The 25,349-nt window shown below is 38.9% G+C and overlaps 1 protein-coding gene across 1 annotated transcript in view; it reads left to right on the top strand.

Moving 5' to 3' along the window:
- The window catches only part of ptn (pleiotrophin), a 51,594-nt gene that overhangs the window by 13,029 nt on the left and 13,216 nt on the right, over positions 1-25,349 (top strand). Inside the window, exon 2 of the mRNA XM_003452055.5 lies at positions 24,312-24,403. Coding sequence (XP_003452103.1) covers positions 24,313-24,403 — 91 coding nt within the window. The 5' untranslated portion in view covers position 24,312. The remainder of the gene's footprint in view (positions 1-24,311; positions 24,404-25,349) is intronic.

Here is a 25,349-nt window from a genome sequence, read left to right as displayed (position 1 = left end):
CTGAAATTAGTTATGTTCTTCTCATCATGCGGAGAACTCAGAAATTACGATCATCATTTAGCTCTAAAAATCCTAATTCAAACGCCCACCTACTGTTCGGAGAGAAATGGAGTAAAGATTTAGTGATCTGAAGGTAGGCGTGAAAGAGATAAAGATAACAGCGGGAATATGATAAAATTTTTAATAGCCTAGAGAAGTGACCCCTGATTGATGCTGGAGCCTTTAAGACGGAAGTGTAATTTTACAAGGTCTTTTTACAGGTGTGCTGCATTGCAAACAATTATACTTTTCTAACTCTATGAGATCAAATCTTACATAATACATTTTCTGTTGCACCAAATGTGACAGATTTTGCAATTAGATTGTAGTGAAATCTTATCTCTGTTGCAGAGGTACTCATTAGAGTAAGCGTGGCATTTAGGCACTTAAATCCCAGTTTAACGCAATTGTTCATTACTTTTTCAACACATTTGAATCCCATATAAACTCTGACTCAACTTTGCTCTCCTCTCCAAGTTCATCTCAACTCCAACTTTCCATCTTTAGGCTTCAGTCCAGCCACAAGGGGTATTTGAGTAAGGAAAAAATGTTAAAACAAACAAACAAAAAGAACACACACTGCAGGGAGAAACAAATCCCCCACCAAAGCAGCGGAGGAACACCGTTATTCAACGCTGCACCTTAAAATCCCATCTCTCTGCAAGTTGTTCTCCTGGGAGCAGCCTGTTACTGAATATTAATCAAGCAAATATTCTAAACTTGAGATGGGATCAGGCAGACGGTTTGCAAGCATGTGCGTTAATTAACAGTGAAATCTCCATTGTATGGGGTACATGTGGTCCAAAAAATCAAAGGGTCACTGACAGATTGCCCTTGGGAGAAAGTGGTTGAAAATAACAACTGATTGGCTTCTGCTAAAGCATACAGGTTAGTGATTAAAAGGCCTAAACTTACTCGCTTGCAGTCATCCCTGAAATTGGACAGATATTGAAGTAATGCTGCGACGTAAAGGGCTGTAGAGACCGACTATTACTGTTATTTTGAAAATCAATAGGCTATTTTTTTATGCACCACTTGTGGGGGTTTGACCGGTTGTGGATGTGTGACGTGCATCTCGTAGATGTTGGACTGCAACTATTCCTGGCCCGCTGCTGCTGTGTGATCAGAGGTGAGCCTCAGCCTAAGGGGAAATTTACAACAGTTTGCCTTTGTGAGGCTTTCGTAATCTGCAGTCAGGCTTTGTTCCACTGCCACACAGAAAGGGAATCATCAGGGCTTCAGGGAAACAAAGAAACCATACTGTATCTTTGTTGTTCACCTGCACTTTTAATATCTATTTCAAGAAGGCAGAAGGAATACACATAAAACGCTGCTGCTTCACAGTATGTGGGCTCAATGAGAGTACCATTTCAACTGCGGGCGGTCTATCCTTCAAGCTCGGGCCCTCTACCAGAGGCCTGGGAGCTTGAGGGTCCTGCGCAGTATCTTAGCTGTTCCTAGGACTCCGCTCTTCTGGACAGAGATCTCCGATGTTGTTCCTGGGATCTGCTGGAGCCACTTGCCTAGCTTGGAAATCCCTGCACCTAGTGCTCCGATTACCACTGGGACCACTGTTAACTTCACCCTCCATATCTTCTCGAGCTCTTCTCTGAGCCCTTGGTACTTTTCTAGCTTCTCATGTTCCTTCTTCCTGCTTTATATATATAGCACAGACTGTATATATTCTCTCATGTCTATGGCAGAAGTGTGACACTAAGATTGTAAACGCAACAGTACATATTCTAAAAATGGTGGGAAGAGCTGTCAGAGCTGTCCACCACAATTTGTTTTGCTAAAGTGAATAAACACAATCCACCCACACTTTCCCTGTTATTGTCTCGCATCGATGTCAGACAGTCAAAACTTCTTCATCTTGAGCAAGTCTCAGTGACAGCACACTTTAAAATGACTTTCAAGCTAATGTTGCACCATTGTCACCACAGCTTCCCTCCAGAAACAAGATGAGAGCTGCAAAAATGCAAGAGTAGTAAAGAGGAGAGCAATAATGAATCCCTTGACAGTTTTGCTCACATCTTCACCCCTAACTTACTCACAACAAAAAGTAATGCCATCCAGAAAATAAAATAGAAAATGCCAAATTAAAGCAATATTGTGAAAGCAGATTATTCTGTCTTGGGCTTTGCCACAACTAATAACGCAGCTAGCGACAACAGAAGATAACCTTCTCCTGCATCCTGTGACGCACACTCAACAAAACTGATTCAAAAATTTGTTTAATCAGCCTGTTTGCTAAAATCTCGCCAGCACTGTGCTGCAATATGTTTTGGATAAACATAGCCACCAAATAATGCTCATTATGTTATGTTCTGCCTCCAGACAACAGTACATGTCCAGTGCTCTTGGCACTCATTTTTTCTTTCTAACAGCTGATCTTGATGCTCTGTTGTACTCTGTTACAAGGACAGTTGGTAGCTTCACATTATAAAAGATTTTACAGATTGGCAGTAATATCTAACTTGTGAGTTTTTTCATATGACATATGCTAATATACTATTATCTCTACAGGGAGTGCAGAATTATTAGGCAAATGAGTATTTTGTCCACATCATCCTCTTCATGCATGTTGTCTTACTCCAAGCTGTATAGGCTCGAAAGCCTACTACCAACTAAGCATATTAGGTGATGTGCATCTCTGTAAATGAGAAGGGGTGTGGTCTAATGACATCAACACCCTATATCAGGTGTGCATAATTATTAGGCAACTTCCTTTCCTTTGGCAAAATGGGTCAAAAGAAGGACTTGACAGGCTCAGAAAAGTCAAAAATAGTGAGATATCTTGCAGAGGGATGCAGCAGTCTTAAAATTGCAAAGCTTCTGAAGCGTGATCATCGAACAATCAAGCGTTTCATTCAAAATAGTCAACAGGGTCGCAAGAAGCGTGTGGAAAAACCAAGGCGCAAAATTACTGCCCATGAACTGAGAAAAGTCAAGCGTGCAGCTGCCAAGATGCCACTTGCCACCAGTTTGGCCATATTTCAGAGCTGCAACATCACTGGAGTGCCCAAAAGCACAAGGTGTGCAATACTCAGAGACATGGCCAAGGTAAGAAAGGCTGAAAGACGACCACCACTGAACAACACACACAAGCTGAAACGTCAAGACTGGGCCAAGAAATATCTCAAGACTGATTTTTCTAAGGTTTTATGGACTGATGAAATGAGAGTGAGTCTTGATGGGCCAGATGGATGGGCCCGTGGCTGGATTGGTAAAAGGCAGAGAGCTCCAGTCCGACTCAGACGCCAGCAAGGTGGAGGTGGAGTACTGGTTTGGGCTGGTATCATCAAAGATAAGCTTGTGGGGCCTTTTCGGGTTGAGGATGGAGTCAAGCTCAACTCCCAGTCCTACTGCCAGTTTCTGGAAGACACCTTCTTCAAGCAGTGGTACAGGAAGAAGTCTGCATCCTTCAAGAAAAACATGATTTTCATGCAGGACAATGCTCCATCACACGCGTCCAAGTACTCCACAGCGTGGCTGGCAAGAAAGGGTATAAAAGAAGAAAAACTAATGACATGGCCTCCTTGTTCACCTGATCTGAACCCCATTGAGAACCTGTGGTCCATCATCAAATGTGAGATTTACAAGGAGGGAAAACAGTACACCTCTCTGAACAGTGTCTGGGAGGCTGTAGTTGCTGCTGCACACAATGTTGATGGTGCAGCACTGACAGAATCCATGGATGGCAGGCTTTTGAGTGTCCTTGCAAAGAAAGGTGGCTATATTGGTCGCTGATTTGTTTTTGTTTTGTTTTTGAATGTCAGAAATGTATATTTGTGAATGTGGAGATGTTATATTGGTTTCACTGGTACAAATAAATAATTGAAATGGGTATATATTTGTTTTTTGTTAAGTTGCCTAATAATTATGCACAGTAATAGTCACCTGCACACACAGATATCCCCCTAAAATAGCTAAAACTAAAAACAAACTAAAAACTACTTCCAAAAACATTCAGCTTTGATATTAATGAGTTTTTTGGGTTCATTGAGAACATGGTTGTTGTTCAATAATAAAATTATTCCTCAAAAATACAACTTGCCTAATAATTCTGCACTCCCTGTATTGCACTGCTATTAAATTGCTTATTTATTATATTAAGGCTGCATATTTATATTTTATACCTATCCTCAAACTCAAAAGCAGCAAAGTAATCTCAATTACTAGAAGGTAAAACAGTGAACACTGTCACATTTTATGGCACCAAAACACATTTACACAACTCAGCCTTACTCCTGGGAATATGCAAATTTGTACCAATGTTAAGTGTCAAACTCACTAAATGAAACAAACAGAACTGCGTGCAGTGCAGCTATGAAGTAATAATCTGTGACATTTTCATATAAATAAATTTGATTCTCCCCTTCATCTGCTTCAACTCGTGAAAAGCGTTGATTTAATGCTCTCAACAGCTCTCACCTGTTGAGGTAAATTTTCCTGGATGTTTAAAAGGAATCCAATCAGGTTTTAGGTTTCTGGCTTGTTTGATAAAAATGGAATAAGTTCTAAGTGAAAGAGAACCATCAGCAAAAGAAAATATGAAATTAGACTGCTGTACGTCTCCGGTAGTCAGTTTGACCTATATAAAATATAATATAACGTGCATAATACAACCACAGTCGCATAAAAAAGTAATTAAAATTAAAACAATGCAATGCAATTCTTTTTTGTTGTTATTTTTTGCAATTAACTGACAAATAATATTGTTTGGTGCATCATTAACTGTATTAATTGGGTGTTCAAGAAGACTTTTTGGTAAGTTTCATGAAATAATTTTATTCGTATGCAATACTTAAGTCACACAGGGCAAGAGACCAATCTGTGACACCCTGCCAACGTCAGGTTGCTGGAGACTGGAAGCACGACTTTGACTTTGAACATTCTTCATTTCCGGTTTGCGTTACACTTTCTTGGATTTCACAAACCTTCAGTGAATAGTTGACGAGTGTTTTCAGACAAGTTTGCATCTTTTATACAAACTGTAGGCGAGTGCAACAATTAGCTAGCCACCAGCTAGCAACCAAAGCGATCACTGATTTTACCTGTAGCTACAACAAGCAGTTAGGGAATACACATTCTTTCCCAGTAGCCTGTTGTTGCTAGGGTGTCACAGACTGGTCTCTATGCCTGTGTGACTGGAGCCTTACATAGCACTAATTAGCAGCCACCTATATAGTCAACAGATGCATCTTTGCTTACCACGCTTGCTAGTGTTAGCTAATATCTAAGTCCGCTTTTCTTTAAATATTGTCACATCTGACTCTATAAAACCAAGATAGTCTGGGCATGTTACCATACTGAGTGTTTGTATCCAATTTTAATCATAATTATGTGACTTCTTGAATTATGGCTAAAAAATATTTGTGAAATCATGGTGACTTTCACCTTTCAACGCTAAATCAGCTCATCCTTGAGTCCAAAGACATATTCCAAATTTGAAGACATTCATCAAGTCTTGGCAGAAGGAATGTCTTGACATTCATCAAGACATTCATAAGTTATCATCCTCAGATAACTTATGAATGAGATCACAGAGATCTTCACTTGTGGCATTAAAAATCGAATAATTTCATCCTTGAACCAAAGTAAGTGTTTTGCCAAATTTGAAGAAACTCCCTCCACACATTGATGAGAATTGAATGCAATTACAGATGCACTTCCGTGCTTGACAGCAGAAGTACGGCAAGAAAAGACGTTTCAGCACTCAACCATATTGACTGTCTTACTATTTCTGGCTCTCAGTCTGGCGTTAATCCCAGTAACTCTTAGTCGTTGAGCATGTTGTTTTGACCATAATGCGGTGCAGGAGCAGCCGGTGTGGAATTACAGGTAACAGCGGGCTTTATCTCTCCACCAATGGCTGTAAACCTGCTCCCTCTCAGCCTCACAGTGTGATGGCTGGTTTGGGGAAAGTGGGTGGGAAACCTCTGAGGGGAAAGGTTGGTGTGTGTGTAGGTGGAAGATGTAGGTTATCTGAGACTAGAATCATGGTTAGATCCAGAGATGAGCAATACCTCCTTCTTTGGCATGTGGCAAATAGTACATAACCGTGTGCTGAATTCGGAGTCCTACTGTATGTGCCAAGCTTTCAGCCTACGGTCATTATTATTCAAATTACCTCAAGAGCCAGACTGCACAAGGGAAACACGTCACTCCTTGGCATCACACAGCCAACAGGAGGTTCTCAAAGGAGATGATACATCTGTTCCGATTCGTGATTATCTGTGTATTCAAAGATGCTTCTGAATATACTGATTATATATGTGAGATTCCCAATAGTCCCAAATTTATCTTTCTGAAGGGGTCTATGTTTTTTTTTAGAAAGGACAGATTTAACAATTATGGCAAAAAAAATTTAACTGGCAACACAAAGTCAAGAAATAGCATTTTTAAAATGTATTTGTAGCCATTTTTGAGACAGTGGGATGGAAGTGTAAGATGGGATTATAATAAGTAACTAATTAAAAAACACATTAGGTTGTGCTAGTTAGGATCAGTGGGATTAGATAAAATAGATTTGTTGTTGCTGTAAGAATTTTTTGAATAAAATTAAACTTTTTATTATAGGGATTTTATATGTAACAGTTTCTATGGTGGCTATGCAAAATAAAGGAGTTTGGTATTGCTACGATAAACTTTCTAAATCTTTTAAGACCTGAGATTGTTTCTTGCAGTATTGAAAGACCAAATTCAAACTGATGGAAGTCAGCCACTGTGTGGACGATCAAAGAGTTCTTCTGCACATTGGAGTTCTTATGAGCCTGTTTTAGAATACACTGAGTTTGGGTATTCACTTTTGACTTTTCCATTGCTGTTGTTTAAAAGCTTTTTACTTCATTCTGCAAGGTGGACAGACAACAAACCAGCCATCGTGGTTTCAGACTGGTTATGCCTTTGTTGGTTAGGACCTCTGTCAGCTCACTGAGGTGATTCGTTCTACCCACAGAGGCCTAAATGGATTGCGTTCACTGTTTGTATGTATAGCCTTATCCAGTTCAGCTGACAGTGTAGCTTGGTGAATGTGAATCAGAGCTTTAAGAGAGCAAAAACTCTCTTAAAGGGTTTTTAAAATATATTTGTTGTGTTTTGTTGATGATGAGAATGTCATATTTGCATTGGCTGTGCTTTCATAGGTTGACCTGCTTGTGAAACCTTAGCTAGTATTTTGGACATTAAAGTTATATATGTTTTTTTGTTATGGGGATTACTTCATAGCAAAAAAGTAAATGCTGATCTAGTATCATGGTGTATCAGCAGTAAAAGAAACTACTCATGAACCTTCTAGTGTATGTACAAAAAACAACCGTGAAGAGTTTAATTAGATTTCAAAGCTATCACTTTCTGTTTAGGTGCAGACCTACATGCAGATTTTAGACTATAATGTGAAAAACACAACAAAAAAAGCCATTTACTGTCAAAAGTTCTACAAATTATGGAGCACTGAATGTAGTTAACTGTTGAAAATGGCCAGACCTGCTTATTACCCCACTAAAATTCCAAGGTTAAAACATTCTGTTCCTAGATAGCACATAATAGCTAAGCATAAAAAAGAACCTGCTTTCTCCTTCTGATGTTTATTTCGCTATTCACCACTTTTCTCATCATCACTTGCAGATTACATCAATAAATCCATTATTTCAGCACACTTTGCAAGGTCAGGAAAAAAAGAAAAAGAAAGCAGTTCTCTTTGTTTTGGTGCACTTTCTCTGCAGCACTGATCATGTTTTTCTTTCTATTCATGTTTAAGCAGGTTTTTGAGTATTAGATGCAAACAGCCTGAGAGCATGCTTTCAGTGGTGATGGTAACTGCTACCTTTTCCATGGATTGCACCAGTCATGCTGCTGCAGCAAAGATAACCTTCAAGGTTTTTATATAAGTTATATGATGCCATGGTTGCGAAAGAATATAATGGCCCTTCCCGATAGCCTGCCCCATCCTCCCCCTTTACTACGTAGAAATATTGACATAACGGACCCTTACATCTGTGAGGTATATGGATGTAAGGGTTTCAAAACAGAAGACTGAATATTTGAAGCTTACTCAAAAAGAAACTAAGAGAAACCACTGAAAGACACACATTGAAAACTTTATTTATAAGTCCATGTGTCTGCCATATACCATAATACCATATTGTCGTACTATATTATCAGATTTCTGTTCTGCTTCCTTTTCTGAACGTTAAAGCCTCTTATGTGCAATGCTGCATATAAATATATAAGCAACCTTCACTCATGCTGTTTATTTTGATTGCAGCTCAGCATCGACTTCAATTAAATGATTTTTATTAGTCCTGTGTAAAATTTAGGGAGTTTTTCACAGGTCCCACCTATAAGCTATTAGTCATTTCATTTTTGAAAACAAAATGTAATTCTCCCACTGAACAAAAGCAATTGCTGTAATAAGATCAGTTGCTTATTATATTTCTTTGTATCTCTGAAAACATATCGTAGTTTTAGTGATGAGACAAATATGCTGCGATTCATTTGCTAGAATTGGGGTACATTAAGGTTTGACATAGTGATGCTATTGAGCAATGACACAACGGTTTAATTTTGGAAAATATTCTGTTGCAAAATAGAATGTAAATGCTACATTATATTATTGTATGTATGTATCAAAAATTTAAGATAGTTGAAAAATGGCAAAAAATCATATTTTGCATGGTTGAATCTTAACAAGGTTCCAAGTAGAGCTTAAACATGCAACAAGAAGAAATGGGAGTGAGACAAAACATTTTTTTGAGCATGCAATTTATTGAAAACAATGCTTAAACTGAAACAGGCTGTTTTACAACCGATCAAAAGTTTAATACCACACCTCCAAACCCCCTCCCCCCCAAGTTCCAAACATGAACTCAGTAATGAGTAGCTCCACCGTTATTCTTGATCACTTCAAAAATTCATTGCCGCATGCTTGATGCAAGAGTTTCCATGAAGTGAGTGGGAACATTTCTCCAAGTGGTGAAGATGGCCACATGAAGAGCATCTACTGTCTGGAACTGTTGTCCATTTTTGTGTACTTCATTTTTGTGTTCACAATTGGATTTAGATTAGGTGAACAAGCAGGATAGTCCAAAAAGGTGATGTTATTCTCCTGGAAGAAAGCCCTTGTCCTGCGAGCATTGTGTACTGTAGTGTTGTCCTGTTTAAAAACCCAGTCGTTACCACACAGATGCCCTCCTCAGTCATGAAGGATGCTCTTTGCAACATCTGGACATAGCCAGTGGCCGTTTGATGCGCCTGCACCTTCTGAAGATCCATTGTTCCACTGAAGGAAAAAGCACCCCAGACCATTATGGCGCCCCCTCCACTGTGGGGCGTAAAAAACATCTCAGGTGGGATCTGCTTGTCATGCCAGTAACATTGGAAACCGTCAGGACCATCAAGGTTAAATTTTTCTCATCAGTTGGTGATGTATTGCCAAGTCCAAATCGTCAGTTCTGTGGCATTCAAGGAGATGAGGCTTTGGAAGATGTTTTTTGTTTTTGAAACCCTTCAATCTCAGATGCCGTCTGACGGTCATGGGTTTTGTCTCACTCCCATTTCTTCTTGTTGCATGTTTAAGCTCTACTTGGAACCTTGTTAAGATCCAACCATGCAAAATATGATTTTTTTTGCCATTTTCAAGTGGTCTTAAACTCTTGATTGGGGCTGTATTTACAGTTGGGTCTGTTTTTTGGTTTTTTTTTTTGCCATCTTTGATTTCTTTATATTTTGCTTCCAAGAATCCAGACTTTCCTAGTTTTTTTTTTTTTTTTTTAAGTGTTTTAAGTAAAAATTCTCCAGGCTTTCTGAAGATATTTCAAAGTGTCAATTTGGACATTGGCTGCTCTTTTACTCATTTTCAGTCCAGTCCTTGTACTTGACCATTTTCAGAGAAATTTTGTTTGTTAAGCCATTTAACCTGGGCCTATGAGCCCCATAAGCATGAAAAAGGTACCTAAAAAGGATGAGTGAGTGCTAAGGTTTTGTTATTAGCAGCCTGTTAGAAAGACGCAATGTTTTCATGTTTCTTTAGTTGAATGTATGAAAAATGTCAGATGACAGTTTCTTCAGATGATCCTTCAACTGTTACCAAAGCCTCATCAGAAGTAGTCTCAGTAGTGGGGTGGCTGTCAAGAAGCCGTTCTTTAAGAAGGGAGACAGAGATAAAATTACATAAGAACTGATCACACAAATCTGTGGCAATAACTGCAATTTTATACAGTGAGTGTCTACGGCCATCTAAAAAACACGGGTTCTAGAACAAAAGGCAGCTAACAACCAAAGAAGACTTTTGGAATTTCCTTCAAAAAGCCTGGAGAACTATTCCTGCAAACTACTTCGAGGAATTAGAAGAATGCTTGCCTATCACAGTTCAGACAGCGAAGAATAAATGAAGAATAAATACCAAATTTGGCACTGACTTTCAAGCGAATCTGTTTTAACCTTATATACTGTATTTTCATTTATGTTTACACATATACATTTTAAACAAATTGTTAGACCCATTTTATCATTTTCTTTGCAAAATGTAACAAAATGACAGGTAGCTTAAGATGCGGAGTGCAACATCTTTGGTTTGTTGGACTCTGGTCACTCTGTGATTGAACCTTTTCTTTTGAAAAATGTAAGTTGAAAGTGGTAGCCTATCATTTGTGAATGTTATAAAACTACAGACGTTCAGAGCCTGCAATGGCTTAAATGGATGAGAAGGGCAACTATTGTGTAGGTTGGCACTGGCGAGTGAATGGGGGTGACTTGAGAGGTGACAGGAAGCCATCACTTCTTGAAAGCTTCAGAGGGATATATATTAGGAAGAAAATGAAAATGGTGACTAATGTTTGAAACACAGCCTCCTGTTTCCTGTAGTGTACAGGATTTTTATTTATATAACTAAATACCTCAAGGTGAACTAATTTGTGACAGCTTAAAATAAGAAATCAACAGTTTACTGGCAAGGCATGGCTTATATCTTTTGTTTATAACTGCTTACTGCTCAGTTGTTGCATATTCATGTGATTTCTAAGAGAGAAAAAAAAACAACCACATGAAGATCTGAATCGGTAGCAAAGGTCAGTATATGTAATATACTGAATTGTATATATAATATACTGAATGGCATTCATGTAGTGTCCATTACATACAGATGAACACAGTGTAAAGACCCTGATATTTACAAAATACACTGAAACAGTTAAAATAAATGTACTAAACAAAGCAGTAGATACTATTTAAATTAAAATCTTCCATATCCATTGTGCAAATTTACTGTAGTGTTTGTAGCTGAGGTGTGACTGACAACTAGATCTTCTACAGCATTATGTACCTTATTCAGCTGCAGATGAAGTCCATTCTCACTTTCAAGAAGAGTGATTTCTTGGCTCTTTAATAAGCTGTCACCGACTTTCCACTGCTATTAAGAAATTCAACAGTCTGTTTACAAGCACAAATTAAATACACAGAGATATGCAAAGCACTGCTCAAGTGGACAAAAAAATTTTTTTTTTGCATAACTGTCTGCTAAATACATTGAATAAGAAGCAGAGAAAGAAAGCGAGAAGTCATTTTAGGAGGCAGGGAGGATGGGAAAAAAGAGAAAGGGAGGGAGCATGGCTTTATCAAAAGCCAGACAAAACTACCCACGCTCTCTGCAAAGGCTTTCTCATCCAGCATACTTTAATGAACAAGTGACTCAAGGTGCTTTCAGCAGGTTCCTAAGAGAAACACAGACACACACATACTCACTTTAGCCACACACACACACACACACGCACACATAAAGATAAATGTTGCCTACTCAATTAGACAGACACCTCTAAATTGGCGCCTTTGGAGAGTAGGCAGGAGAAAGCATTTGAGAACGGAGAGAGGGGAGGCGGTGACTGCTGATGTTACTGTGTGGGGCTTGAGGGATGGAGCAGCATTGAGCTCTGTTTCTGTGCCGTCAGTGGCTGCCAGGGGGATCAGCCTCCACAGGTCCAGCAAGAGGACGGCCAGCATGTGAAGGGAACAAGACTAGCTATTTCAAGCAATCAAAAGGTACCCAAATGGAGAGAAAAGCAAAAGGACAAGTAGTGGGTGATAAGATGTCCCCTGCAGCCAGGCACACAGGTGTTTCTGTAGCTTCACAGAAAGGAATGGAGATTAAAGGACAGGGTAAAAATAGCCCAGCGTATGAATACGGCACCTCTATTTCAGAGTGTTCTACAATGAGCAAAACCTGCTGACTCAAAGTAGCCTTCTTTTCAGCCTACCATCAAAATGTGTTAGATTTTATCGTGAAACCCTTATAAAATGGAATAGATGCAGAAGTAATATTTATGAATATCTTCGCAGTTTGGATATGAATTGTGCATTCTGTTCTTTTCAGAAAAACTCTCAAAAAGTGTCTGCAGTTTTGTGGTTGTGTAATTTGAACAATTTTCCTGAAAAAAGGTTACCGATTTTGCTATTTCAGAATCCATTAGAGAATAACAGTTATTTGGTTTTCTCTGTTTGTGCACCACAAAACAAAAAGGCCTATATTTAGAATGCAATATACAGAAAATCTACAAATATTCCATAAATGAAAAAGGGATAAAACTGAGTTTTGATGATTATTTTGCTATATCAAAAGTAAGTAATTAAGAAGCCGATTTTTCTAAGGTTCAAGATGCCATTCTCATTCTCAGGCCATCTAATATGTCCACTTTTGCCTCACAGATACATCTAGCATTATCTTTTGGTGTTGGTGCTACACACACTTGATTTATGGAAATAGAGTGAAGGGTCTCCCTCTCAATCTGTCACATAACAACAATGAAAACGAAAGTCTTTATTAAACTACTTTTTTTCATTCCTTAAAGTGAAAATAGAAAGCACTAGACAAATCTAAAAAAAAATTGACTAGCACAAAGCTCCCAACTGGACTCAAACTACAGTCTTGGTGGCCAACCCATAACATCAAAATGTGAACTTTAATGGTGTCATAAAAATTTATATCTCTTTGTGTCCTGTATTGCTGCCCCCAGTGTGCCAAGGCACCAGTGTCTTGTGTGCATCTCTGCTATCTTTGCCAAAGACATCTGACTTCATTCGCTCTTAATTGTCATCTAGTGTTATTATTCTTTTACTGCCTTCATCACATATTCATAGTAGCTTAAATAACATTTTTCTCATTTGAAACAACAATTTCTCATGCTGATTGGAAACCCGTTGGCCCTTAGATACTCTTCACATTTTATGCCTTTAGACCAGTCTGCACCAACTTTGACCAGTCTACTACAACAAATTTTGAACAACAATTTTGAAGAGTAATTTAGAAAATCAATTATTGGACAATAAATAACTGAATGAATCATTAATCCTTAATGTTTCATTGCTGATGTTAACGTTCATCTGTGCTGAGCATGGCCTGGAAGTCCAAATTGGTGATGGCTAACCAACCGGACATAGTAACTGTGGACAAGCAGATAAAGAATCCATGGTAACAGATGTACCTACACCAAGCGATAGCAACATCAGGTAGAAGGAAAACAAGATGCTGGAAAAATACCAAAGGCTGAGAGAGGAGTAAGGGAAGATGTAGAAGTTGAAGGTAACATCCCCATGGTGAGAGTGGGAGAGTGCCTCCAGCAGATTCCGGTAATGACATCTGAGATCTCTGACCAGAAGATCACAGTCCTAGGAACAACACAACACAACACGATGGAGAAAAATCCCAGTGAACTCCAAGCGAACCAGAATGCAGTATTACGAAGCAGTGCACTGTTCCCCACACTCACTGAAATGGCAGCTCAGGTGCCTTCATAATCTCACGCCCCTGTTTGTTACAGGGGGTTGTTAATCTGTTTATGGAAGCCAACCAATCAGAAGACATTTGGGCGATCAGGCGCTGCAGAAGCTAAAATGCCTGATTCGAGAAAAATGCCTAATTAAATGGCAGCAGCGGAGCGGTGTACGATAAATTCGATTCTTTGTAAATTATGCAAATTATTTATAAAATTCCGATTCACTTAAAGTGCGTCTCAGTGCTCCTCCAAAATAACTTTGGCCTCACTCAAATGTTCGTGCACAGCATCTTACATTTTAACATTCACTAATATTTGTTTTAAATGTTTACCCTCGGAGGCAGAACATTTTTTTTTCAGCATTTTACCAACTTATCTCTACTTCACTAAAAAGAAAACTTTATTGAAAGTTTGCTCGACTGCTGCAGTGCTCCAGCCGCCAGCTTTCTTTGTGCAACCTTTGTAAAAACATAGTTAGATTATTTGAAACTTTAATTTGCCAATAAATTTTAATACAACTGTAATTTTTTTATATTGCAGTTTCATAACCCTAAAAATTGGGATGGCTGGAATTTGTCACAGCGATAGTATGGGGCTCATAATGTTCTCATGCAGCTAATAATATACTGGGGAGATGAGAGGGAGGATAAGCAAATGAATGAGTGTTTGGGGGTATAATATAATACGATCATCGTAATGGAGGCATTCATGCATAAACCGAAGTCTTCAATTTCGTCTGTTTCAGCTCTGATGCTCTCACACAGCCGCTGCCTGCCGTCCTTGTTATTATATTTTTTGGGGGGTTTTTGTTGGTTTTTGTTAATCATTAAACAAGCCTATTTTACACTGCTGTTCAGACTTAGTTTCATTTTGAAGACTTGGCCTCAGAACACAATACACGCAAGCTGAAACACACACAGAGGATGCCACACATGCTGCTTTTGTTCTGGAGCATGGCTCCCTGGAGGCTTCTCTCAGGCTGTTCTGAGAGATACTGTAGTAAGGACCATCTTCACACACCCTCTCCCCCATTGTCTGACCTTTACAAAACACAAGTGTGGCATTTTCCTTTAATCATCTGCACCTAAACACACAAGAAACGGTGCCGTGCCACATTTAAGGCATCCTATGGTCCCACGAGAAAACGATTCACTTTCCTTCAACACCGAACCTGAAGGGATTACTGCACCTAGCAGCATTTTATCAAGCTTTCACTCACATTATTTACTGTGTAGTTATCTACATTTTGTAGATTTTGTAGATACATTTTTGCTCTGTGGGTGTTCTGTTTTTGATCTCAAACTCTTAGGCAGGAAAAGGTTGCTCCTTATAGGGAAGACAGCAAAGTCTAGGTAGAGTGAATCACAACTGAAGTCCAACAGGAAAAAAGAAAAACCAGAGGAGTAAGCGAATAAAGGCAAACAACAAAGGGCACGGGCAGACCTGTAGAGAAGTTGTTAAAAAAGCAGGAGGAAAGCACGCAGACTCACAACTAAGAGGCAGAAAAAGTAGACACTAAGATACACGAGGGAGGTGATCTTACAAGCTAAAGACAGGACCCTCAGCCGTGACAGTGGCTGCATATTGGAGCTATATGCTCGACTTTCCATGGCTTTCTGCCTTTCAGCTCCTTTCAAAGGCCTTCCTTTGTCTTCCAGTCAATACACTTTTCATTTCATCTGTGCTAGAATCTCTCAAAAGCTCAGCTCAAGGAACACACACAAACAGAGAGACTCCTAAATAAATCCTTTCTATATGCCCTGTGTCTAGGTGAGGCACTCACTCCTCTTCTGAATCACAACTACTGGGATGGGAAAGCCACTCAGAAGTGGATTTTTCTGCCTGACTTTTCCCAAGGACACAGAAACAAAAAAACAATGAACCACACAATGGAAATCTGTCAGCACTGTGGCTTTTCTTTTGTTTTTTCCCCTCTCTCTCTAAATATCAGATGTGACTTCGGAACACAAATCAATATCCAAGGAGACATTTGGTTTTGCCACATTTTATATATTATTATTTTGGAGAACAGATGTCAGTTCAGCTGAATTTTTTTTATGGTAAATGGTAAATGGCCTGTATTTATATAGCGCTTTAACAGTCCCTAAGGACCCCAAAGCGCTTTACATATCCAGTCATCCACACATTCACACACTGGTGATGGCAAGCTACATTGTAGCCACAGCCACCCTGGGGTGCACTGACAGAGGCAAGGCTGCCGAACACTGGTGCCACCGGGCCCTCTGACCACCACCAGTAGGCAACGGGTGAAGTGTCTTGCCCAAGGACACAACGACCGAGACTGTCCAAGCCGGGGCTCGAACCGGCAACCTTGCGATTACAAGGCGAACTCCCAACTCTTGAGCCACGATCGTCTTATGAGGGAGATCTGGTAACCCCCAAACTGTTACCAGAGTAAGTTCAAATCATATCCTATCATGTCCTGAAGAATATTTTCCATTTGTAGTTCCACAAAGTTTGCTCATATAAGCGTTCCAGGTGAAATACAAACATTTGAGCATATTTTACGTGATAAATGTTACGTGTATAGAGGAAATGTGCGTTCATAAGAAAACCACACTTCCTACTCCATTTATGTTTAACTGTGTCAGAAAACTGTAACAATGTGACATGTTTTTTTTTTTTTAAGGCTTGATGACGACATGAAATTAGATACATAAAAAAAGGTAGTCCAAATCAAAGCGATGCATGACCCAAATGAAAGGAGGTCAAGGGGATATACAGAAATAGAGCTGGACATAGAACAGGTGCAGTCATGGGTGATGATGTGCTCTTGGGTATGTCAAAAGCTCAAGTTCCTCTAGATTAGGAGTCTCAAACTCCAGTCTTCGAGGGCCGGTGTCCTGAAACTTTTCCATGTGTTCCTGTTGCAACACATCTGAATACAAATAGTAGGTCATTGCCTTTGGTGGCATTTCAGCCATTTGATTCATGTAACAGCAGCTCATGAGTGAATGAACATGGTGCAATAAAAGTACTTGTGGAAGTACATTTTTCCAAACACGTACATTTACTTGACTTTACTTGAGTAGGGTTAGGGGATGCTACTTCAGCATGCAGTCAAGTTCTATACTCTTGCTAATGACCTACTGATTTTATTCAGGTGTTTTGCAACAGGGACACATGGAAAAGTTTCAGGACACCGGCCCTCGAGGTGGTGGTGACTTCTATAAAGACTTCTATAAGGGGTTCATATGGAGATGTACCTTGAACATCTTAGCCAGCATCAATTGTTTAAGTTTACAGTGTTAAGACTACCATAATCTTTTGTCCAATGTCCTAATACTTCTTTTTTCAAGTGAAAATGTGTTTCATTTAGCATTTTTTGCTTATGTTTTAGAAACATGAATAAATACAGTCACCTTATGAGACAAATAGCTAGTGTCAAAACTGTCAGGATGTATTGGAGGAAGAACCTAAACACAGGTCACATAAACAGGCGAAGTAAACAAAAAACAAAACAGAAATCCAAAAACAGAGAGGGTGATTGATGATGTGGGAAGGAAGCGCAGGTGGAAACAATCAAATACAGGCGACTGTAATGAGGATGGTGCAGGCGCAAAGCTGGGAAAGGTGCAAAAGCAGGAAGTAAATTTTAAACAAGAGACAGAAAAAGTAACCTTCAAAGTACAACAGGAAAAAAATAGACATGAAAGCTAATAATAAGCATGATGATAGAGAAGGCTGAACAAACTAGAAACACAAAGAAGCGCAATAACACCAACCATGACAAACGTGCCACAGAAAAAAGTAAAAAAAAAAGAAAAGAAAAAGATAATTTTGTGGAGCATCGTGCTTCAGGTGCATTTCAATGGCATCATTGTATCAAGAAGTGTATCATGCCCCCCACTGCCAGCAACATTAATTTGGTGGCAGTGGGGAGCATGATCCAATCTAGGCATTTATGAAAAGAATGAGGGAAGAAAATTAGTATTGGTTTGGCACTTTGCTGCAAAAATGCCTGTATTATTGCTCCTATGATGTGGGGCAGATTTGAGGTTTGAGCACTTTTACAGAAGCCTGGTTCGACGGTTTCTGTTTGCTAAGATGCTCAAAGTTGTCTCTGTCAGGTTCCAAATTTCCATTTGCACCAATGATCTGAATCAATAATCAATAAAAACATGGTAAGAAAAGGTCACGGTGCTGCTCAAAATTCTTCCTGTTGTAATGCATATTCATTTTTCTTTCTTTTTTTATTTTAAGAGTTGATTTATATTTTTTCCACAAACCTGAAGAACATTTTTTATACCACTTCTGCAGAACCTATTAACCCTGTGTGCTTTTCTCTGTACAGTAGATGAACCATTACTCATTATAGCAGTGTAGTACGTTCCCTGACATTTTCAGACTAAACAGAAACTTTTAAAACTGGTGGCAGGTAAAGTTGCAGTCACATATGTGCAGATGTGCTTATGGAACACAGATAGCAGTAAAGATAGTTTGTCTTCTCTCAGTTCATCTTTACAGACCTCCAACTGGCCTGAGTAACATATTTTTAATCACTCGGTAGAAAACTGTGAGTGCTGGCTTAGTGTTACCTTTTCTATCCTGTGTTCATGTGAAATTTTAAAACTGAAAATAGAGAAGCTAGAGATGCTAGAAGGAAATCGGGGAGCAAAAAGCTTACAGGACCATGTTTTTCCTTCACTGCACATATAGTTTTCCACATGGGGACACATGAGGAGTGAGTTTTTTGGGGGGTTTTTTTTTTGGTCTATTGATCGGTGTTGTTCCGTCAGTCAGCTTTATGATATGGAACACTTTTGGCTGTCATCCCTCCTTTTACTTAGCAAATGAAATAGAAGGAGAGTTGTGACTTGTTCCTGTCTGACCTGTTGCTCGATCCTTTGTTTCGATCTGAAGTACAACTGATTTTTTGACATTGTGAGCTTGGCTGAATGTGGGGACATTAAATAGATTTTCTGACCATTCCATTAATCACTTAACTTTAAAGGATTTCTAGGCTCTTTGTAATAGTTTGAATATATATTCAAGTACAATGTTCCCAAGTCTCCTGAGGTCTGCACAAAATCTGATTGTCAATCTTTATGGATTTTAAAATATTTTCCAAAAAGATAATGACTTTTGACTACTTGAAGCAAAAAAAAAAAGTTCACTGCATCTTAAATGCTACAATAAAAGATAAAAGAAATTCATGAAGCCTGACTTAAATCTAATCTTGTTATTTGTGAGTTTAAATGTGCGTGTATCAGCTCTGCTCTGCTCAGTGTCAGTGACTGTATCTGATGAGTAGTTGGGACATGTGCAGGGTGTTGCTGTATTTGTCACAACTTGCTGTTTGCTTTCATGGCTTGTGTTGTGCTGTGTTGATCAACTATGTGTAATTATTACACATGAATAATTGCACACCAAATGAAACTCATTGCATGAATTTGATTTGGTGTTAAAAGTTGGTGTGTTGCTGCAGCCTCAAAGGCTCAGTGAAGAACTGGAACTCCCTTTAATGCTGATTGGAGCTCTAGATTGGGGTAATTATTCTCTTTATGTTCACAAAAACAACCAACCCATGTGACCCACTTTATTAATTGTCATTACTGCACGTTTGGACTAAACTCCTTATATCACAAATGAAAAAAGATTTCCTCTGGAGCAAGTCTAAATATTGAGTGATGGAATTAGAGATAGCCAAAAGTATCTCCCATTTGGAGGCGCATCCTTTGATTTACTTCTGGGAGCCTGGAGTTGTTTAAAAATGTATAATTCATATGCAGCTAAGTGATATTAAATGCATACATGTGTCTTATGGTAATATTTGTGTTCATTATAAACACACAGAGGAGCTGTTGCCTAATTGCATGCTCCCCAAATGTATTTATACAAGTTCTCTGATTAGGAATTGGATTGTGAGAGGTTAACAGCTTTAATTAAAGAAACCAAAATCTATTCTTCACAGAAGGGTAATGGTGGAAATCTTTTTTGCTCAGCCGGTACAGCTAATAACCCGAGCAATTCCCCTTTTCTTGGGCCATATAATTGATTCATTAAACTGCTCTCTCCTTTATTCCTTCACTGTTGACTCCATCGCCTCCTGCCTTCATATCAAACGCAACCAAAGGATCCGATCGTATAAATAGATTCTCCTTTATGTTCTCAGCAGGGATTACGTCAGTCCGCGAGAGAGGGGAAAGAGATGGGATGTGTTTTGAATGCAGGGTTATTGTGGAGTGGAGGAGCATCTTGTTCGTATTTATTGAAGCATGTGAGGAGTCACTGAAGATCCATCGATCTGTGCCCGGTACTGGGTTTCCTCCTCCTTTCCTTTCACCAGCAAACTCACAGATTTGTTTGGATCAATGGGGCAAATGGTAGGGCTCATTCTTAGTGGCTCATGAGCCACATCAACCACAGGATGTTTCTGATGTTCCAGCTAAAGTAACCCCCTTTGTTGAGGTTTGCAAACACTCACTTCTCCTGTTCTTGCACCGGGGAAAGGCGGGCAGTGAGGGGTATTGTCTAAAGACAACCTTGAGGGCAAAGAAATATCTCCTATTTGAAAAGCGTCACTTCACTAAACCTTTACTTACGGCAATTTCCTGCCTTCAATATCTAGTTTGGAATCTGGCAATAAGTTCGGCAATGATTAATGACTCTTGTTCTCTTGTGTCAGGCTACTTAGGTATCAACTTTAGCTGAACATTAAAATGTCTAAGAATTTTATGATAATCTTTTATAGACTAGATATAAAAGATGGACCTAATATTACAGTCTGAAATATTAAAAACCAGTCAAAAAGGCTTAACCTGCATTTTTTCTAATGACAAACAGAAGTGACTCTTTTCTTCTCTTCTTCAAACACATCTGAATGTAGAGGAAAAAAACATGGCCCTGCTTTTCACTTCACTTTCACTTCATCAGCATTTTTCCAATAGTTTTCTACACTCAATGGACGTTTTATTAGGTACACCTTACAGTTTAAAATACAGACGCACACAGTCACACACACTCACACATAACATGACATGTCATGTTCAAACACCAGTTTGGGATTATTTGAGCCTTGTGGCAATGCACAGCCATTGACAGTCATACAAGGATCCAGTCTTTCATGTTGTTCAGAAAATGCCAGAAATGAGACCAGGGGAAGTTTTTTAATCTTCTTTTGTGCAATTCTGGTGAATCAGTGTGAACTTTAACTCTGTTTCCTGCTCTTAGCTGACAGAAGGAGCACACGGTATCATCTTCTGCTGTTGTAGTCCATCTACATCAAAGTTTGATGTACTCTTTATTCAGAGGTAGTCTTCTGCATACCTTGGTTGTAACAAGGGGTTAGTGTTAGCTTCATTACTTCTGGAAGCAGCCTGGTATCAACAGGGCATTTTCAGCCAGAAAACTACCTCACAATGGATATTTTCTATTTTGGCGGTAATTCTCTGTAAACCTTAGAGATCGTTTCAGGATGAGCAAGTCCTGAAATACTCAGATCAAGTTAGATCACTTTTCTTCCTCTTCTGATATTTGAGTTGACTTCACCTGGTTCGTCTTGACTATGTTGACATGCCTAATTGTATTGAGCTACTGTCGTGTGATTGGCTGATTAATTACTTGCCTTGCAGTTGAACAGGCTTATCTGAGAAAGTAGTCGATGAGTGTAATCCTAATGGCAAGTTTCATGTTTTACTTGGAAAAAAAAAGTTCCAATTTAGAGTAAAATGGGCAATAAACAAAGTTAAGAGCAAAAAATAGATTAAATGCTTAAGATGAGATTTCAAAACAGAACTTTATAAACTAATCGACTTACGTCACAGTAGCTATATCCATCCTTTATTTGGAGTCTGTATGTATTTATCTGAATACACCAATTTCCTTTTGGCTACACGGAGGGAAGAGGTGACTTGAGGGACCTTGGAGAATTATGTTTTTTACAAACCCCCCATTGGTTCAAGTCAAACTATAGGGGTGTGAGTCATGAAAGAAGGCTGATTTGTGCTCAGGTTATAGCAGGAGGAGAGTCTTTTCCTTTCTGTCAATGTGTAGAGCTGTAGGTGCCTCTAAGCGTAAAGAAAGTGAGAGAAAGCATTTATGGAAAGCATATATGCTTGTCCTTTAAGACGGCACTTTGGAAGGCTTCTTATCAAAGTCTAACACAGGCAGCACGCATGCCTACTGAAGTATAGTCAAATGCTCAGACCCATCCATCCATTATAGGTGCTGTCATGCTCTGAAAACAGGTACAGTGACTTTCATTTAAATTATTAACTTCTCGAAGAGGAAGAACTTGTCTCCCAGGATCCACTTTCTACAGAGGAAATGGTTAAGTCAGCTCAATTCCAGGACATATTTTTACTTTAACTTACTGTATGTAGTGCTCATTCAAAGTCATCTGCCATGTCCCCTATTATTATGCCTGCACTGCACCAAAAGCCTATCGTTCTTTGTGTGACTAACTCAGGGAACGGCTTTCTTATCTTTTGAAAGGCCACAATGCCTTTTTCTTGGAAAATGATCTTTATCAGTGAGCTTTCATTGGGCTTTCTCTACGAATCTTTTAGAACTCATTGTACATACTTCTTACAGTTGGGATTCAATGATTTTTTCCCCCTTTCATACTTTGGGTTATGGAGATGAATAGTTGTGGACCTCTTAAAAACTGGGAGACGGAGTCTGAAGTATTTAATCAAAACAGGGTTTCTCTGTGAGCTGAGCACTCAGTAAAGTATAAAAACAATCTGCTAGGCAAACTACAGGCACTGGCATAAGGTCCATTATGAATTTCAGAGAAGTGCTGGAAGACATTAACTCTGGGATAAAACTTACTTCAATAGCAGCAAATAATTAAATATAACATTTGAATGCCTTTACATTTCAGAGGCTCTCACTGCCATACAGTAGACTTATGTGGAATCTTAAGTGAGTGAAATGAAAAGCTGAGAACGCACAATAGGACGGACGGCTCAGATCCAGCTCGTGATTAATTAAAAATGACAAATGTATATTATTTCCCTGCCAGGCTGAACTGTTCTACAAGAATTCGAGCCCAGAGGAGCGTTTCTGGCGTCAGACACTTTGTAATTGCTTCAGTCTCATGCTGTTTCCCCCTCAGAGAGTGCTGTCGGCTAGAGGATCTCACTCAGAAAAAAAGGAGAGGGCAGTAGAGCCAAAAAAAAGTAAGGTTTTTGCAGCAATTTCATCTCAGTGCATTAGGCTAGTGGTAGTGACAGTAACAGCTTTCTGCCAATCCAAAACCAGCAGGAGGACTAAATAAGGTAGGGAAATATGGCTTTAGTTTGATTTATGAAATCATAAATCAGCTAAATTTTGAATTTCTAATGTCGGTTGCTCTGGATAAAAATGAGGCAGACGGCTAAATTTCTTCTCGACCGTTTCAATAATTGTACAGTGGCTACATAATAGAGGCCACCTCTGCTTCCTTGCTCTTTTCTCGCTGCAGGTGTAATCTTTTCTTGAGCAAATGTTTTGCACCTCAGTAAGCCTGGACTCAAAGCATCTCAAGTCTCTCGAGCCTCTGGGAATATTGCATTTTATGATGGCAAAAAATAAGAATACCTGTGAATTTCAACAATGATTGAATCTATATTAAAGGAAAAAGAACAAATATGTTGTACTATGTGCTGTACATGTTGGCTGACTAATTTGGGTATCGTATTATATCTAATTAGGCAGTACAACCATGAACTCTATCATTCAGTTAGTGTGGGTCAAATAATTATAAAATATGGGTTATTTACAGTATATTTGCATCCATCAGTAAAGTGAGCAGAAGGATCAACTTAACTTGAATGACAATCCAGAAACAGATTGGGTTAGAAACTCAATAACATTTAGGATTCTTGTTTTGGGTGAAAAAGAAAAAGAGAGTTTTGACATTTTAAATGAAACCCGTATAGTGAACATTTCACTGACACCAAGACCAAATTACTTTGAGTGCAGACAATCAAAATGTTGATTTAGACTCCAGCACTGTGGGACTAACATAAAAAGAGATTTTGCAGGATGTTCTTGTTGATCCATGTGATGGATGGCTGCATGACGATTGCTTTTCAGGTGTATTTTCTTTAAATCGGAGCTTTGAAATGTTAGAAAATTCCCTTCCACATGCATACATGGAAACCTAAGGTTATTCAGAGCACAGGGAGGTTGGCAGAGACAAAAGCAGATATCAGTGGCAACATCCATAATGCTGATGAAGTCAGACAGCATGAAATGGAGAAGCTGAGGCAATGGTGGTTGCAAAGTGGCTTGCAGATATATGGCAACTGCCTATAGGCATCAAAGAATAGTATGATCTGAGCTTTAGCTGATGTGGAGTGGCAATGATATCAGATTATTTGCTGGGATTGGGGTTTTGTGTCCTGTGTGAACTAAGGGAGTGGATTAGATGACTATAGTTGCTTATAGAAAAAGCATTTTAAGGAACACAGAATAATGCTTAATGTTGATCTGTAACATTTAAACCGTGAAGAAGTAGGATTCTCCTGCTAACAGCTGTCTCTTTGGGACTTTCAGAATGAATGGACAGAAGCAGTGGACACGGGTGGCAATAGCACTCCTGGTGCTTACAGTGATTGCAGCTGAAGGAGGCAAAGCAGAAAAACAAGGTGATTCCTTCAAACTGTTAAGTATACTTGTCAGAAGATAAAGAGGAAAAGTGTTAGTTAACCTTAAATTAAGCAGTGTGCATGCTGTCACATTTCATTGTCCTGTCGAACAACTAATTTAGTCATACAGAACTCTTCAAAAAATACAAATATAAGTTTTAAAATACAACTTTGAGGATAAAATAATTGGTCTCCTATGAGAATTAACAAGAGACAAATAGGAATAATTTGCAATAAGGAACAAAAAAAAAGTGGAGTAATCCCGCTTGGGTAAAGAAAACACATTTAACCTAATTTAAATTCAGGGGAAAAAAGTTAATTTGCATTGGAAATTAGTGCAAACACCTAAACTCATTACAGCTGCCTTAAAATAAGGTGATACAGTCCTAAAGGGGGTACTTTAACAGACGAACATCCAACCATCCATCTATCCTTGCAGTTTCTACCATCTAACTGAAGTTGGGCTGCAATTGCTGCAGGAATTCATAAACAGAAGATTTAATAAATAAAAATGACGAGCAAGATTGATGTAAGACCTAAATCATGACTTCACTGTGGGAAATAACTTCACAGTTGATGTTAAAATCTCAAGTTTTGACCCTCTAGAAGAGAAGATAACAGAATCACGTGGGTGTCTGGCTGAACACACGCCATTACAGGAGTTGACATGAGTAATGGAGAACCACGTTATTGGAATACTATATTATTTGTGCTATATTCATTTATTTTAAGAAATTGCAAACAAAACAAAAGGAAAACACACCTTGTTTGTCCTAAACTACACAATGAACAACAATCAATGGTTTTTCAGACAGTTCTTCACCAGTTTAGGTCAGCAGTGTGTGAGTGCACTGTGAGCTGTCATTAACTTTTGGCAGCAAGTACAAAAATCAGTGTAATAGAGCAAGCACTATCATCTGTTTAGTCTATGTTTTAGATTACCCTC

The sequence above is a fragment of the Oreochromis niloticus genome, linkage group LG17 (genome assembly GCF_001858045.2).
Source record: "Oreochromis niloticus isolate F11D_XX linkage group LG17, O_niloticus_UMD_NMBU, whole genome shotgun sequence".
NCBI lineage: Eukaryota > Metazoa > Chordata > Actinopteri > Cichliformes > Cichlidae > Oreochromis > Oreochromis niloticus.
This window is presented reverse-complemented; position numbering and strand designations above follow the sequence as displayed.